The sequence below is a fragment of the Merops nubicus genome, unplaced genomic scaffold (assembly GCF_000691845.1).
Source record: "Merops nubicus isolate BGI_N331 unplaced genomic scaffold, ASM69184v1 scaffold10705, whole genome shotgun sequence".
NCBI lineage: Eukaryota > Metazoa > Chordata > Aves > Coraciiformes > Meropidae > Merops > Merops nubicus.
In genome coordinates this window covers 69,584-84,007 of record NW_008611609.1, presented here as the reverse complement: position 1 = coordinate 84,007, position 14,424 = coordinate 69,584, and the positions used below count along the sequence as shown (strand labels likewise).

Here is a 14,424-nt window from a genome sequence, read left to right as displayed (position 1 = left end):
CTAAACTCTAGTAGCAAAATCTAGATCTGGAGTTAGTATTGCTGGGGTGATTAGCTGCTTTGGCTTGCTGAAGCAGAGATAATATTTTAAAGGACCTACTTATCCTAATTGGAATTTTGACTCTAGCTAATCCTTTTCTTCTGCTGGGAGCTGGCCAAGTATGTCTTTATGGGATTGTTGGTAATAAGGGTTCTGTGTAGCTCTCTGAGCAATAGGAAATAATAGGAAGGAACAAAAAAGAGGAGCAAGCCTCTCTGTTCTGGGTAATCTTAGTCCCTAGGCAAAAAAGATGGAATTGCGATCGTCAGGAAACACCTACATTTGTGTTACGGGGAAGTCATCTAAAACCTTGTGATCTTTTCTTCATTCAAGATGGAACTTCCAGAGACAGAGGAGAAATTGTTAGAAGCATTTCAAACAAATGTAAATTTTCCCAGTGAGATGAGCTGTTGCTGGAACATTTTGTCCTGCAGGATGCAGAGGAGGAGGAGGAGTGGGTTGGAAATGAGTCTGGCTGCCTTACTTGCGTAGAGCCAAGAAGAGATTTTTGAATTTGACTTCATGTTCTTCATTAAGACTCTTCATCTCTTTGAAAGTAGGTTGTCAAATTGGATGAGCCTTTGACATCCTTTAATTGACTGAGGGTTTGGGTAATCACTATTTTTAGTAATCTTCCCAAAAAAGACTCTAGAGACGTCACTGAGAAGATAGAGAATTCATGATATGAGCACTTCTATTCTTCTATTTCCACTCTTAATTTTGGCAGAGATTTTACAAGTCGTTACTACTTGTGGCTAAGCTTGAAATAAAACCTCTTTCTTACTAGTACTGGAGAGAGAGAACCATAAATCTTTACTTCTTTCAGACTTCAGAATATATCATGAAACAGAACTTTAAATCTGAGATAGTGGTGATACTGATTCCATCACAGCTCATTCTCCAACTGTGAGGAATGTTAGCTTTGGCTTGCATTTGAAGTTGGAATATTTTTTTAAAAAAATTACTTTATTCCTTTTTATTCATCTACCTTTTAGCAGTCAAAATAGCTTTTCTTGCCTCTACCCCCTAGCTTAAGGAGATCCTGGTAAGATCAAATCTCTCCCAGGATAGAGACTGACTAACTTGTGTTGTTGTGCCTGTTTACCTTGGATGGCTCAGCTTTCTCACTCTGCTGCCTAATCAGACTCCATAAAGGATGATGTGCTAAGGGAAAGATGGCCATCTTCTTGTGGGCCTCCATCCAACTTGCAGCTCCAAGGGCTATTATTACTTCAAGGCTTGGAGGATCTTAGGGTTTCAGCTTGCATGCCTGGCTCAGCTGCTGCCTATAGTCTTGGTGACAGCAGAGGTGTGTATCCTTGGGGTGTGCTTCCAGGTTCTAGAGAAAGCAGGGCATGTACTCACAGTGGTAGGCAGAACTTGACTGTGCTAGGATCTGTGCTGTGAGGCAGCTGAAGAAATGCAAATTCAGCAGGTTCCACCTTGTCCTGACAAGGATGGTCAAATGGTTCTTGTTACTGGAAATCCAATTAGTTGGAAGTGCCATGCAGTTTGAGAGGGATTTAGGCTGATAAGCATGATAAGGAGAGACTGAAAAAGAAAGTTAGCTGCCTTTAGTCAGCTCTGGAAAGAGTATGGTGGAGAAACTGCATAAAGTAAATGGCTTAATTATCTTTGTGGGTACATTAAATACATACCACAGCAGAGGATCTTGAAACAAACAAGCAAAAAAAAATCTAAATGTGAAAACACTGTGAGGACTTCTCTGTGGTACATGGAACTTCCCTCTAGGATATGTTGAGGGCCAAAAGCTTGTAAGGCTTGAAAACATATTGATGAGGTTTTAAAATGACAGCAGCTACTGAAGCTAAAGCGACTGTCTGGTCTCATAACAGCCTATATTAGTCAGCAAAGATGAGGACAGCAATTCCTGGTAGAGTATAAATAGCTCAACTAGAGTGAACCTGGACTTTGGTCACTTGGAGTTCAAGTGCTGAGGTGTCAGGGCTGATTTCAGATCTGTTTGAGCTGTTAAATCTGAATTGTGAATGGAGTACGATTGGAAGAGGAAAACAGGAGTAAAACGTGTTCAAACTGTGCTTCAGAAGGGGACGTGTAATTCCTGATCGTAGGAGAATCTGCATGGCTCAGTGTGGGAAATGCTGATATCAACTAGCTTTCTTCTGTGGCTTTTTTCCTGATGCTGTAGCTGGCCAGGTACCTCGATGAGCTGTGTCAGCATCCCACAGTGTGCCCACACAAGCATTTGTGTCCAGTTCATGGCAAACCTGACTGGGGAACTGATCCAGCTGGAAAACAACCTTTCCCAGAAACAAAAGCAAGTGTTTTGGTTTTATCCAGCTGTAAAAAAGATATATATATATATATATATCTCCTTGATGTAGTTCTCTTGCAGTAGCAAAGCCACTTGTGCTGGCATTCTGCTGCGGGCAGTGAAGAGTCAGAGAAGATGTGTTGGCAGTTCAGATATATCCAACTGCAACCTAGAATGGCTTTCGTTGGTAGAAGTGTGATGATGTTTTTTTCCACTTGAACATTCATTATGTCATCATAAGCAAGGAGGACTGCTCAGTACAAACAAACTTGTAGTATAAACCAGTTAGTACTGATGTCCACTGTGCATGGCTGGCTTGGTGGCTTGCTTTGGACTGGCGTTAGTCTAGTGCAGTGTGCTGAACACCTAAAGGTGGTTATAGTGATCTTGACTTAGATCACTTCTTAGTGAGAGTTGTCCATAATGTGAAATAAAGCATGTGAAAGGAGGATGAGGAGGGAATTCACTTCCAAAACGTGCTTCTGATTCGTACTAAAACTCCTACTCTGAGGGTTTGTGCTTGGTATTGAGAAGTGGAATCTACTGATGGAAGGGAGCAGTAGATACTGGGAGCTGATATATGAAGGCTTGTCTGGCTAACACCAGTTTTTCACCCCTGTCTAGTGTAGCCCTTAAATACATACTTTAAGGAAAATATCTTTCTCAGTGGAGTGTGTTTCATTTTAAAAGTGTTTTAAGTGTGAGTTGCTAAAATGCTAAAATTCCTTTGGAGTTTCCACTTTGCTTGTGTTTTGGAACTGATGGGTTAACATAGTGTCGGGAAGGACCTGAATGGTTGCAACTCTCAAGTATGATTTTCGGTAGCTGGTAGAATTAACAGTGTGGATAACTGTACAATTCAGCTTCTGTGATTGCATTTCCCTCTCCTTTAACCTTTGGTGCAAGTAAATGTATTGGTTCATTAACTAAAGACCAATACCCTTCCTTCTGTTCTCTCATTCTAACTTTTATTTTGCTGACTTAAAATTTCAGTGAAACATTTGAAGCTTAGAAGAACTAAGCAAAATAAAACTATGTTGTAGTTAACTTATTACAGATGAAAACCTTGTTCCTCCCCCATCTTTGGTAGTTTTATTGGATTTGCTATTTTCCTTGAAGAAAACATACAAATTCCTACATGGCCCTTCCAAACAGAAAAGTAATTAAACAGCTTTTAACTTCTCCACTTATTCTTAGTAGTAGTCTTTTTGGTTGTGGAAATATAAATCCTTAAAATGAATCTGAAAGTCTTTGTGCCAGTTACTAAGCTCCTCAGCTTCAGTATCTTTTTGGTCTGTATGTGGTCAGTTTCTGACCCCTGGTCGGCCTTTTTTTGACTCGTATTCTGGATTTCTGGCTGTGGTTTAAACTTCACCATATTTAAAAGGAATGTTACAAGTTTCATTGTGCCACTCTAAATACTGCTCTGTTCACACACTTGCTCTTAAACTTGGGAACCATTTTGTGAACTGCACTTAATGCTGGCAGATGCTTACATTGAAAAGGGTATATGCAACCTTTACCAGTGACTGTGTGAACTTGAGTGTTTCTGATATTTCACTTGGCATAATTTTTGAGCAAGATGTGGTAAGTATTTTATATTGTTGGGTGCTTTCCTGAAAGATAGGACTTACTCAGTAAAAACAGCCTAGTGGAATCTCCAGGTATCTCAGGTAGCATTATTTCTGGCTGAGGAGCACTTGTAAGCATCCTGTCTTACAGCAAATGAAAGCAGATAGGAGAATGAGGCTAAAAAATGGGCAGAAATGAAGATTCTTGTGAAGTTCTGGAGCTAAGGGAGGCTGTTACATAGCGGACTTCTGTGAAGGTGAAGTAGGTGTATGGTTAGCATATGAAAATCATATCTGAGGATGTACTCAAAGACAACAGATTTAAAAGATAATCTAACATTACCATTAATACTATTAATATCTTATTTTTAAATGGGTTTAGCTTGAGTCATGGATTCAAGTGGCTTGAATTTCTTGCTACTACTGCTTATTTACACAGCTGATAAGCAGCAGTGTGGAAAAGAGGCAGTATTTTATGGAAACATCATTCTTGTCTGATGTTCTCTTTTTGGTTTTTTTTTTTTTTTTTACTGTAGACTTAAACACCTACCAAATGGAAGTAAACTTCTGGTCCTAGCAGCCTCAGGGTTCCTTCCCCAAGGCTTGCATTGCTTTGTTTAAACTTGCAAATACCTCTGTGTGGATCTATTCCCATTATTTATAAACAGTAACTGAATATGATTGACCAACTTAAATTGTAAGCAAGAATGGCTAATGCATGTCACTGACCTATCAGCATGAGTTGAGAAAAGATGTTTTTAACACAGTAAGGCAAAGTTATGGGAAGATGGGTTCATTGCAATTTCTTCACAGTACTTTCAATTCATACTAATGTAGTCTTTGAATTTGAAAACTTAAAGTAAACCTGAGAACTGTGGTGAGTCTGAAAGACTTGATTATAGAAGGAGGAAGATGAAGCTGAAGTCCTGTGGTTTTGTCCTGGTGGTTCTTGAGAACTGGAGGAATGAGATGGAGTTTGAGGAAAGCACAGAGGTCCATTTGCTGTGGTAAAAGTAACTGGCTACTAAAAGCTTATGGAAGACAGCAAGGAATGATACTGCAGCAGTTAAGGGTTACTGATGCTGCGGGGAGAGGAGGGAAGAAATTGTTGTAGAGAATGGTTGGGATAGAAAGAGGCAGTCAGTGAACCTGGTGCTTTTGATTTAGATGACTGCTCACAGAATAAAGATCTCTCAGCTTTTGTCAGTGAGGCTTTTACGTGTAAGGTAATCTGTCCTGCGTACAAATTGAAGATCTGGTGTTTGCTGACAGATAGCAATTACATAACCTGTAAAAAAGAAAAACCACAGGGAACATACTAAAGTGGCTGAGGCTTTGGAAAGTGGATACAGCATTTGAGCTGCCAACTGCTCCACTCTTCTTTTTAGGGAGGGTTTAGCAATGAAACAATAGGGTAGAATTTCTTAAAATGGCAAATGGTGTTAAACAACAGAAGGGTATGGCAGAGATATGCATAGTTCTAGAATATCATCATATGTTATTGTAGTGTACCTGGCTGGGACTTTAGTAGCTTAAATGAGGGAAAGCTTAAATCTTTCTTCCTTGGATAAGAATCCTAGATGGAATCAATTTAATAGTAGGCAATGGTCAATATTGTGATATTTACCATGTGTGAGTCTCATGTCCCTTCTGAAGTTGTAATCGGTGAAGTCTCAACAGGAGTGCTCTCTCATGAGTGGAGACATGTAATGTGAAATGCCAGGCAATAGCAGTGGTCCCAAAGGTATACTTTTACAAATCAATGGTCCAAACAAGAGTCCTGTTATCACAACGCTAATTATGATGTATATAGATTTTTTGACTTTTTATTTTTTCTACTGTAATTTTGCAGAAAATCAGACATGATACACTGACGGCATTCGGAAATACACTTTGGCGGTAAGATGGAAGCATAAATCTTGATACCTTAAACCAAACCAGAAATGGCTCATCAGTGTTGAAACGAGAGACCGAAGAGCTTCCAACACTTCTGTGTCAGCAGTGGAAAAGGAACGACTACCATGGTAACACTAATAACAGAAAAGCTGCAGAACCAGAGCTTGGATGATCTGACATGTAAAACGTACAATATTAATCTGGTAAGGATCTACCAAAATAACATGCAATAAGTGTGAAGTACAAAGATTAAAAGTTAACTCAAAACCAAATGATAAATTCAATAATTGAGGTTAGTCGGAGTTCAGCTCTTTAGGTTAAGACTGGTTTGCAAAATGGGTGAGAATTATAAGGGGGGAAAAAAGTGAGACTTCAGTCTATGATCCTTCTTTAATGATTATTTTTTTTTAACCTTACAGCTTCATTTTAAGTTAGCAAAAAGCCTGTTCTCTTCACAAACTGAAATGTTCTAATGTCTGAAAAGAACTATCAAAACTTCTCAGGATTCCTTTTTCCCTAAGAAAAACCACTAGTATTGGTATGTGGTGAAGTGTTCCTCGCTCTGTATTGCCAAGTGCTTAATATCTGCCAACAGTATTTACTGAAAAAAATCAGTGACCACCATGTAGGTAACTCTCAGCACTGAGCAGAACAGGTCATCAAGTAAACAGCTGAACTGAAAGCCAGGTTACTGGTGATCAGAGTGGTGTTGATGCTACTAGATCCTTGTTTTATCAGTGTGTCAGATGCCTTGTGCTCTGAAAAATTTCGTAACATTTACAGAGTTATTTTCTGGTGGCTTAATCTGGGTCCATGGAATAGTTCAAACATGCTATTCTGACACTCAGGAGTCAGTTCTCTTCACGTCTCACTTGTGAAATGAGATGATATCTCTGCTCCAGAATGAATAATGCAAAACAGTCTCCTGTCAACTTTGGGTGCCTACCTAAGAATCCTGAGACCATATTCTCAAGGAGCGTACTAGCTTTGTTTCACTGACTTTAATTGCAGTGGCACCATTCTGTAAGTCAAACTTTTGGGTATCAGTGGGACACAAAAAAAGGGGGGGGAATCCAAAACCCACAACAACAAAAAAACACTGACTAAATGTTGACGTATTGTCCAACACTAGTTCTGTGGGTTTTATTAATTAGTAAATAATGAAGCATTGAACCTGGAGCATGTTCAGTTACTTTAAGATTCTGTCTCTTTTGTACCTTGTGCTTAAGTAGCTGAACTGCTTCCTTATTTCACAAGCTAAAACCAGGTGAAGCACATCCTGAAGGTAGTGGAGTTTGTGCACAAGCACCTGTAATTCTCATGTGTGAATGCTCGACCCTTTGTCCTGATACTTTGTCCAGTAAGGTTGCTAACAGTAGACATTAATCAAAAGGTTTTATTTTAAAAAATGTAACAGGTCCATTTAGAATTCTTCTAATAGCTTGGTTCTACTATCTTCACCTTAAATATGTGTTATTCTTGAAAGGCAGATGCAAGGTTTCGGAATGATTTCAACTCTCTAGAAGTCCTTACTCAGCTTGCTTATTTTGCCTAGTTTGAAGCTTTTGTGATATGCAGCTTGTAGTGGAATACAGCAGTATTCTTGAACTGAAAAGTAATTTGCTAAGTATTTACTTAAAACTAAACTCTGGGCCCAGGTGTGAGTCAGTGATGCTCTGTAACCAGCAGCAGTGCTTGCCTCTCAACTTGTAGTGGCAGCTTGCAGTTTCTAGGTTTTGAGGCACTGAAGTTTGCATAAATTCAGAAGCTGTGCTGTCCTTTTACAGATAGTCACTGTAGCTTTTGAACTGGAGACTTGCAAGAGTAGGGAAGGATGTGTTTACTGCTTTTACACCATGTAGAGTCTATGCAGGAGTGTTGGCCTGCTGTAATGTGTCGTGGGCTGGTTGTTTTTTATTCCTGCCCTTACCTGTGCTTACAACGAAGCATGAAAAAGAATGAGTGGAGTGAAAAGTGGCAGATGATGTCTTATTGGTGGTTTAGTCCTCACCCTTTTCCTGTTCCTCTCCTCCTTTAATCTGTCAAGTAAATGGTTTTGTAAATGCTTTAGTTCTTGCAGAAACTTGAGTTCTGGGGCCAGGAACAGGTTCTGCTTGTGCACAACGGCTGCTTGAACAAGTGTGGAAATCATGAAATGAGGTGTGGAAATGGAGAAGCAAGCGTGAATAAAACAGTGCAACTAGGCTGCTCCCATCTGAAAAAGATTCATGGGAGCAAACGATGGCTTCTGGACTAAAATGTGATCCTAAGATAATAAAATAACTTTTTCCACCAGTAAAGAAAGCAGTTAAGTTTTAATAAGGGAAGAGGACTGCTTTTGGGGGGCTTGAACCTGGCACATTTAAATTTTTTGGAAAGAAGTTTAGGTTAATGTTGTAGTTTCTTCTAATAGCAACAGCAATTTAGAGCAATTCTGAAATGGTCTTGCCTGCACCTGCTGTTACTTGTGCTGGCACAAAGTTCTTTGGGACCTTGTGGTGAATCATCTTGTGAGCTGATTTGAGGATTAGAACTAACCTTTCGTGACTGGTTTAATGTGACTGGGTTTCACAGTGCATCTGCACAAGTGCTTGTCTTGGCACAAGTAGATAAAGTAGCTGGGGAAGAGCTGTTCTGTAATACAGCTAGTAAATGAGGGTTATAAAAGAGAGAATGAATAGCTCTTTTAAAGCTATTTACCTTCCAGTTAGCCAAGCTGGGCATAAAGACAACATGTATAGGACATAGTACTCTCTTTCAATTGTGTAAGCTGTATGACCAGGTACCTTTCTTCACCCCTTGCTTGAGTATGTTGTAAAATACTGGCTGTGGCTTTTCACTGCTTTGTTAAATGACACACTAATTTTCCAAGCTGGTGTAATTAATTTGGCCAGTGCGCGCTCAATTATGTTGTACAGTCCTGTGCTGCACCTGCCTTCAGAAAAAAAGACTAAATGATTTGGTTTCCTGCTGCAGAAGCAGGACAATGGTCCCAAGCTTTTTGTCTCAAGTGTGCAGTATAGTTCACAAGGTAGAATAGTATCCCCCCAGTGAGATGTTCTGTGAGCATGTTATGGCTTTCATGAGTTGACAGCATCGTAAAATCAGATAGAAACCAACTACTGCCTTGAACATAGATACCTTGAATCGTAACTTGGGAGTCTTCAGGCATTTGATGTATGTTCTTGCTAAGCTTGTACTTTTTTAGTATTTATATAAGAAGCTAGTCCTGGTTTGTGAAGCATGTGAGATACAAGACTTCAAGGTGTATTAAGTAGTAAATGTGAGTATCTCCAGACAAGCATTTGGAAGATGCTCTGCTATAAATACCTTCTGTGCATATGGGATTTAACTATTTTTAATCTTTATGAAGTTGACTTGTTTTGAAAGACTTAAAATTGGACTGACTTCCTTGGATAGCAGGCCACTAACTAAAAGGCTTAAGGGCTGAATTCAAGATGTGACTTGACTCAATCACTTCTTCACATTCTGAGAAAAGGTCAAATGCTTCTCCTCACAACTTACTATCAAGTCATATTTGGGGGATATTTGGTAGAGAGATGGTGTGGCATGGCCTATTCAAACAATGGCAGTCACATCTCTATGGTGGTAGTTAAATTAGTACTTGAATAATAAATGCTGGCTTTCCTGTGGTTTGGGAGGAATGCTGATAAATTGGAGGAACTCCAGTATGCTTGGAAACTGGAGAAAATGCCTTGAAATTAAAGAAACTAATTTTAATATTATGAAGATCAAGAAGTCATTCTGAGTCTAATGAGGATAGCACAGGCTGTGAAGTTCTTTATGTAGTAGATTGGAGTGCAGAAGAATAGCCAGAATTATTTTTGTTTTTACAGTTGGGTTTTTGCCAGCAAAGACCACTTTTTAAATTAGTGATGTAAATTACAATTCATTGTCAGCCTCACTTGTGTGCCTCTTCTATTTACTTGCTTCAAGACTAGACTTCTTTTTTTAAGTTAATATTTTAACAAAAGCACAGCTGCTAAGGCTTACTAAACCAATTGAAACTTGCAGTGCTGTCCTAAATGTCACACCATGCAATTCCTTTCCTTTCGGGCATAGTCTCTCCAAGTGCACAAGATGAGATTCCACTTTTGAACACTCATTTTGAAATGGATCCACTTTCTTGCATGAAACCGATTCCAGCTTTAGGTGAAACTTGTAATTTTCACTGTTTTGTATGTCTCTATCTTAATGTGCTGCTCTTTTGTGCTTTTGGTTGTGTGTTTGTGGTTTTTTGTGTGTTTTTTTTTTTTTCCCTGGAAAATTCTCAGGAGGTATCAGATCTTTGTTTTTTTAATATCTGTCTAAAAAGCTATAGATGGAAGCCATCTTGGGCTTGGCCCCTTGAGTTTCCTCTTCAGGAAAAGGACCTTGTTGAATAATTTGGCCTTATTCTAAGGATGATTACCTTCACACAGAGGGTAGCAGACCCCCCTGTTAAGGTCCTTAGGAATTGCAAGCTCTGCTTGAGCATAATTGTAAAAAAAAGAGCAAGCTCTTGATTCGGGAAGCTTCAGGTAGGTCATAGCACAAAGGGAATGAATGGGGGAGGGTAGAGTGTAGCCAACCCAGGGGAGCTGATAAACAGGTTCTGTGCTCTGTTACAGTAATATCTAGAGGGACTTCTGCCATGTGCTGTATAGATAAAAAGATCCTACAAACAATTTACAGCCTGATAGTCTACTCAAGTTTGGAGTTCCAGGCATCATTAAAATACACTATGAGATATTTATTCCAAGTATTTATAGTTTCAGTTATAGACAATCAAGCAGATATTGTAAAGGAGATTCTTTACTTATTCTCCTTTGTCACCTCTTATTTCAGTGCCTTGTGTTTTTACTGGAAGTAGTGCAGCATACTGTCCATTTCCTGCATATAGTGACACAAGTGACGTTCTTGGTAGCGGTTTTTGGTCTGAATCTTAAAAGAATCATCACTTTTTTGTAACTTATCAGGATTCTGTGCAAGTTGTAGTTGTAATATGTCTCCTCTGCCATTGAACTGAGCACTGACTTACCTGGAAGCTCATCAGAAATAGCTCTAAGGATGAGGTTGCTGTCTGCCTTGGAGGACATTGCAGTTGTTCTCTGTAGTACAGATAGTGTATATGTGATCCCACTCTGTCCATGCCCTCCTTGAAAAAATGCTTTCAGGGCTTTGCAGCTGACAAAGGTGCAGTTCAGTCTACCTGATGGACAAGGCCTTTTCAGGTGGCTGAAGTGCAGGTTACGAACTCAGGCTTTTTTGAAGAGGATCTTGCTAAAGATGCATTTGGCTATCAACTGTTTGTAAAAGCTAAATACCAATCTAATAACTGCCACATGGGATTGTCCTTGAGGTTCTCTTCCTGCTAAACATCCAAGATCTTGGCCTGTGTGAACAGGCTTTTAAATGTCCCTAGTTATTATGATTAAGCCATTCTTATTGCCCTTTTCCATGTGGTTCAGAATACATGAGGTTTAAGACTGACGTGAAATTTTGTTCCAAACATTTATTTTCCTTAGCTACTATCTGATAGTTGAATAGATGGAATACTGCCTTTCATTTTGGGAAAACTGGAGAGGGAGGAATTTGCTGAAAAACCTTATCTTTAAGTCTCTTTTCTCCTTCAGGGACAGCTGAAATGTAACTATTACTCTTATCTTAACATGCTTTTGTGTTCTGTATGATACCTTAGTAGCTGTTGAGAGTAAATGATTGCTGCTGGCTTCTAAAATGTGTATACTATATAGCTGTCAACTGCAGTTATGAGTTTCAAACTAGTAAAAGTGACTGCTCCTGCTGTCAGCTTGCAGATTTCAGATGGTTTGAACAGGGCTAATGAACTGCAAATCTGATAGATATTCAAACTTAAGTTTCTGCTGCTTACTTGAAGTAGTCTTCTTTAAAAGGCATCTACAGATGCAAAGTAAAGTAAAAATCAAATGGCTCCTCTTGTATGAAGATGCTGATTTAAAAAAATTAGGAAAACAATCAGATTTTTAATCTTATCCTTTCATCAGTTCCATTATTTCCTACCTCTAAAACAGTAACACCAAGGGAGCTTAGCGTTTGTATCTTATGTGGGGCTCAAGGGAATGAGGTTGTCACTGGCACTCCATGTGTTGCTATACAGCCAGAAAGAAAAGCTTTGTAGCCCAAGGATGTTTGTTTAAAAAAATGACTTTGTATCTGGAAAGGAAGTGTATGTACAATGCTATCTTCTTTAGCTATACACAAAAACAATGTTCACATAAAAGTGTGCTGCTCTCTGTTAAAGCAATCTTCCTCTCCATCTTGAGGTGGTGATGGGGGAATAAATAATGGCCTTTGGGCTCTGATGGGACCTTAAGCCATTTATTTACAACTCCTAAAGAGGAGTTATAAATAATGCTAGATAGCAAGCTCGGTTCTGTGTCTGAAAAATGTAGGCTGTTAAGAATGACTTTGTAGTAATTTCTAAGTTAAATTAGTTAAGAAAATAAAAATGATTCTGCAAACTTGTTTTACTGTGCAGATACAACTGACAAAGCTTAATCATAAATTCTGAAGTCCTTTTCCACATGTACCTTGTTTTAAGCATGGCTTACACTGCTTCTGGGTAGTGAATCATCACCAATAAACTGATTTCATATAGTACTTTTAAATTTATTTTTTTTTTTTGTACTTTAAGAAATAAGAAAATATTTTGTTATGCTGAATTGAAGAAAATGTAAAATGCTAGTAAAGCCTGATTTGGGCAATGTTCATTCTGGGGACCCTTGAGGGTTTGTATATTTAAGAGGAATAGTTTTATCTAAATTAGTTTAAGATGAAGTGTTTTGCTTTTTACCCTTAAGATGAAAATGGAAACCCAATTGTCAGGCTGTAATTTCCTCTCCACTGAAATTAGAATTGATTCAAAGCTTATTCATTAAGGATGAATTATCACTCCTAATTTTGCAGTTTATTCACATGGGGTAATGTTGCAATTCTTGAAACAGTTTGAAAATTAGCAATAAATCAGAAAACATTGCAAATAATTAGGTGCTAGAGGTTTTATTTAGAAAGATCAGCTGTTGAGGAACTTCTTCAAGATACTCGGTCCTGTTAAAGACATTTTAAAGTGCATGTACAGGGAAACTGAAAACTTCATAACGTTTCCTTGAGGTGTTATGCTCTTTCGCACAGTTAAAACTTTTTTTCTGATTAATTTCAGTACTCATCCGAGAAGCTGAACAAAAGTGGCAGCTTGTTCCCTTTCGAAATCAACGGTAAGTTCTTCAGAAACCTTAGCTGTGTTTTACTGAGGTAATTGGTATAGCAAGCAGCCTTTCTTTTGTAAATAAGGTGAGGGGGATGGAGCATGCTGTTGTAGAGCCTGCTGGTTTAAGCTGGTCTTTGAACAATACTGGGAATAGCTGGTTGTTAGTTTTGTACTAGTGATCTGCTTTGCATAGTAAAAGCCCTCTTAACACTTTTTTTTTTTAGTTCAATATCTGCTGTGGTGTACAGAAGCACAGCCATGCTGTTTTTCATGCTAAACATCTCTTCAGGTTGCTCAGCTAGCAGAAGGCTCTCACATCTTTGCACACCTCCTTACATGCTTTGCCACATGGAATATCCAGCATGATGCAAACCAAAAGTTGAAGTCCAGTGCATTCATACAAGTGTTACTTGCTTTTGCCCCCTTGGTCTAGTTAGCATGAGAGCAAATTGTATCCAGTAAGAAGTGAAAATGCCAGTTATTGATCTGTGAACATTCTGCTGCTTTAAGGGAAAGACTTGACATTTTGCATTTTCTGTTATGTCTTTAAGTGTGGAGGATTTCTGTTTGCTGGGTGTCATTCCCTGTTAAGTGAATTTTGGTTTGTATGAGGTTTCAAAAGGAAATGGTATTTTATATTAAATTAACATTACCATGTAAGCAATTAAAACACTTGCAGTTCTTTAGGTGTGGGGCATTTTTTTTACAGCAAACTTTAAATGAAACTACCAACCTGGGAGAAACTTTCCTAAGGATTTTTTAAAAAGCAGGCCATTCCAAAGTAGGAAATTGTCCTACAGTAGATGCTAGAAGTTTCAGACATTATCTGGATCCCATTGTGTTGGCTATTTTACTTGCATTGAATTATGGATGGTCCCTGCCTTGAAGAGAGCTTACATGCTTAAGGCAAAGCACAGTATGTGGTTGTACCCATCTGAAAGAATGGAGGAGGAAGGACAGAGGAATTCTAATAAAACATGTTGTTTGAATAGGCCAGCTGTCTGCACAGTTAAATGATTTTGAGACAATAGGGTGTTCTTTAAATAAGATCCAAATAAACAGGATAATCCATGACATACTTTGGGCATGGAACATGTGCAACTATCTGGGTTTGCAAGTTTTAAAGCTACTCAGCAAATCTTTTTATCTGATTACTCTAAAATTTAAACAGCCAACTGTAAGAATATACAAGTATTTAATGTTTAAGCTTTATCTAGGTGATTAAAATAGGCATAGGAGGAAAACGTGGTATTTTAAATATTCTTTCTTCAAAGCCAGGACAAGTGAAACTTCCTTGGCTAATTGGTTTAAATTAGCAAATTTTCTAACCAAGCATGAAGCACTGTTAGCTGGCCAACAGTTTTGCTGCTTTT

At 38.6% G+C, this 14,424-nt stretch overlaps 1 protein-coding gene across 2 annotated transcripts in view; it reads left to right on the top strand.

Annotated features, from left to right (window-relative positions):
• Nucleotides 1–5,750: 5,750 nt before the first annotated feature.
• FAM53B (family with sequence similarity 53, member B) overlaps nucleotides 5,751–14,424 on the top strand; it is a 48,243-nt gene continuing 39,569 nt past the window's right edge. For both annotated transcript variants that reach the window (XM_008941270.1, XM_008941269.1), the window contains exons 1-2: nucleotides 5,751–6,005; nucleotides 13,004–13,058. In XM_008941270.1, coding sequence (XP_008939518.1) covers nucleotides 5,928–6,005; nucleotides 13,004–13,058 — 133 coding nt within the window. In that variant the 5' untranslated portion in view covers nucleotides 5,751–5,927. The remainder of the gene's footprint in view (nucleotides 6,006–13,003; nucleotides 13,059–14,424) is intronic.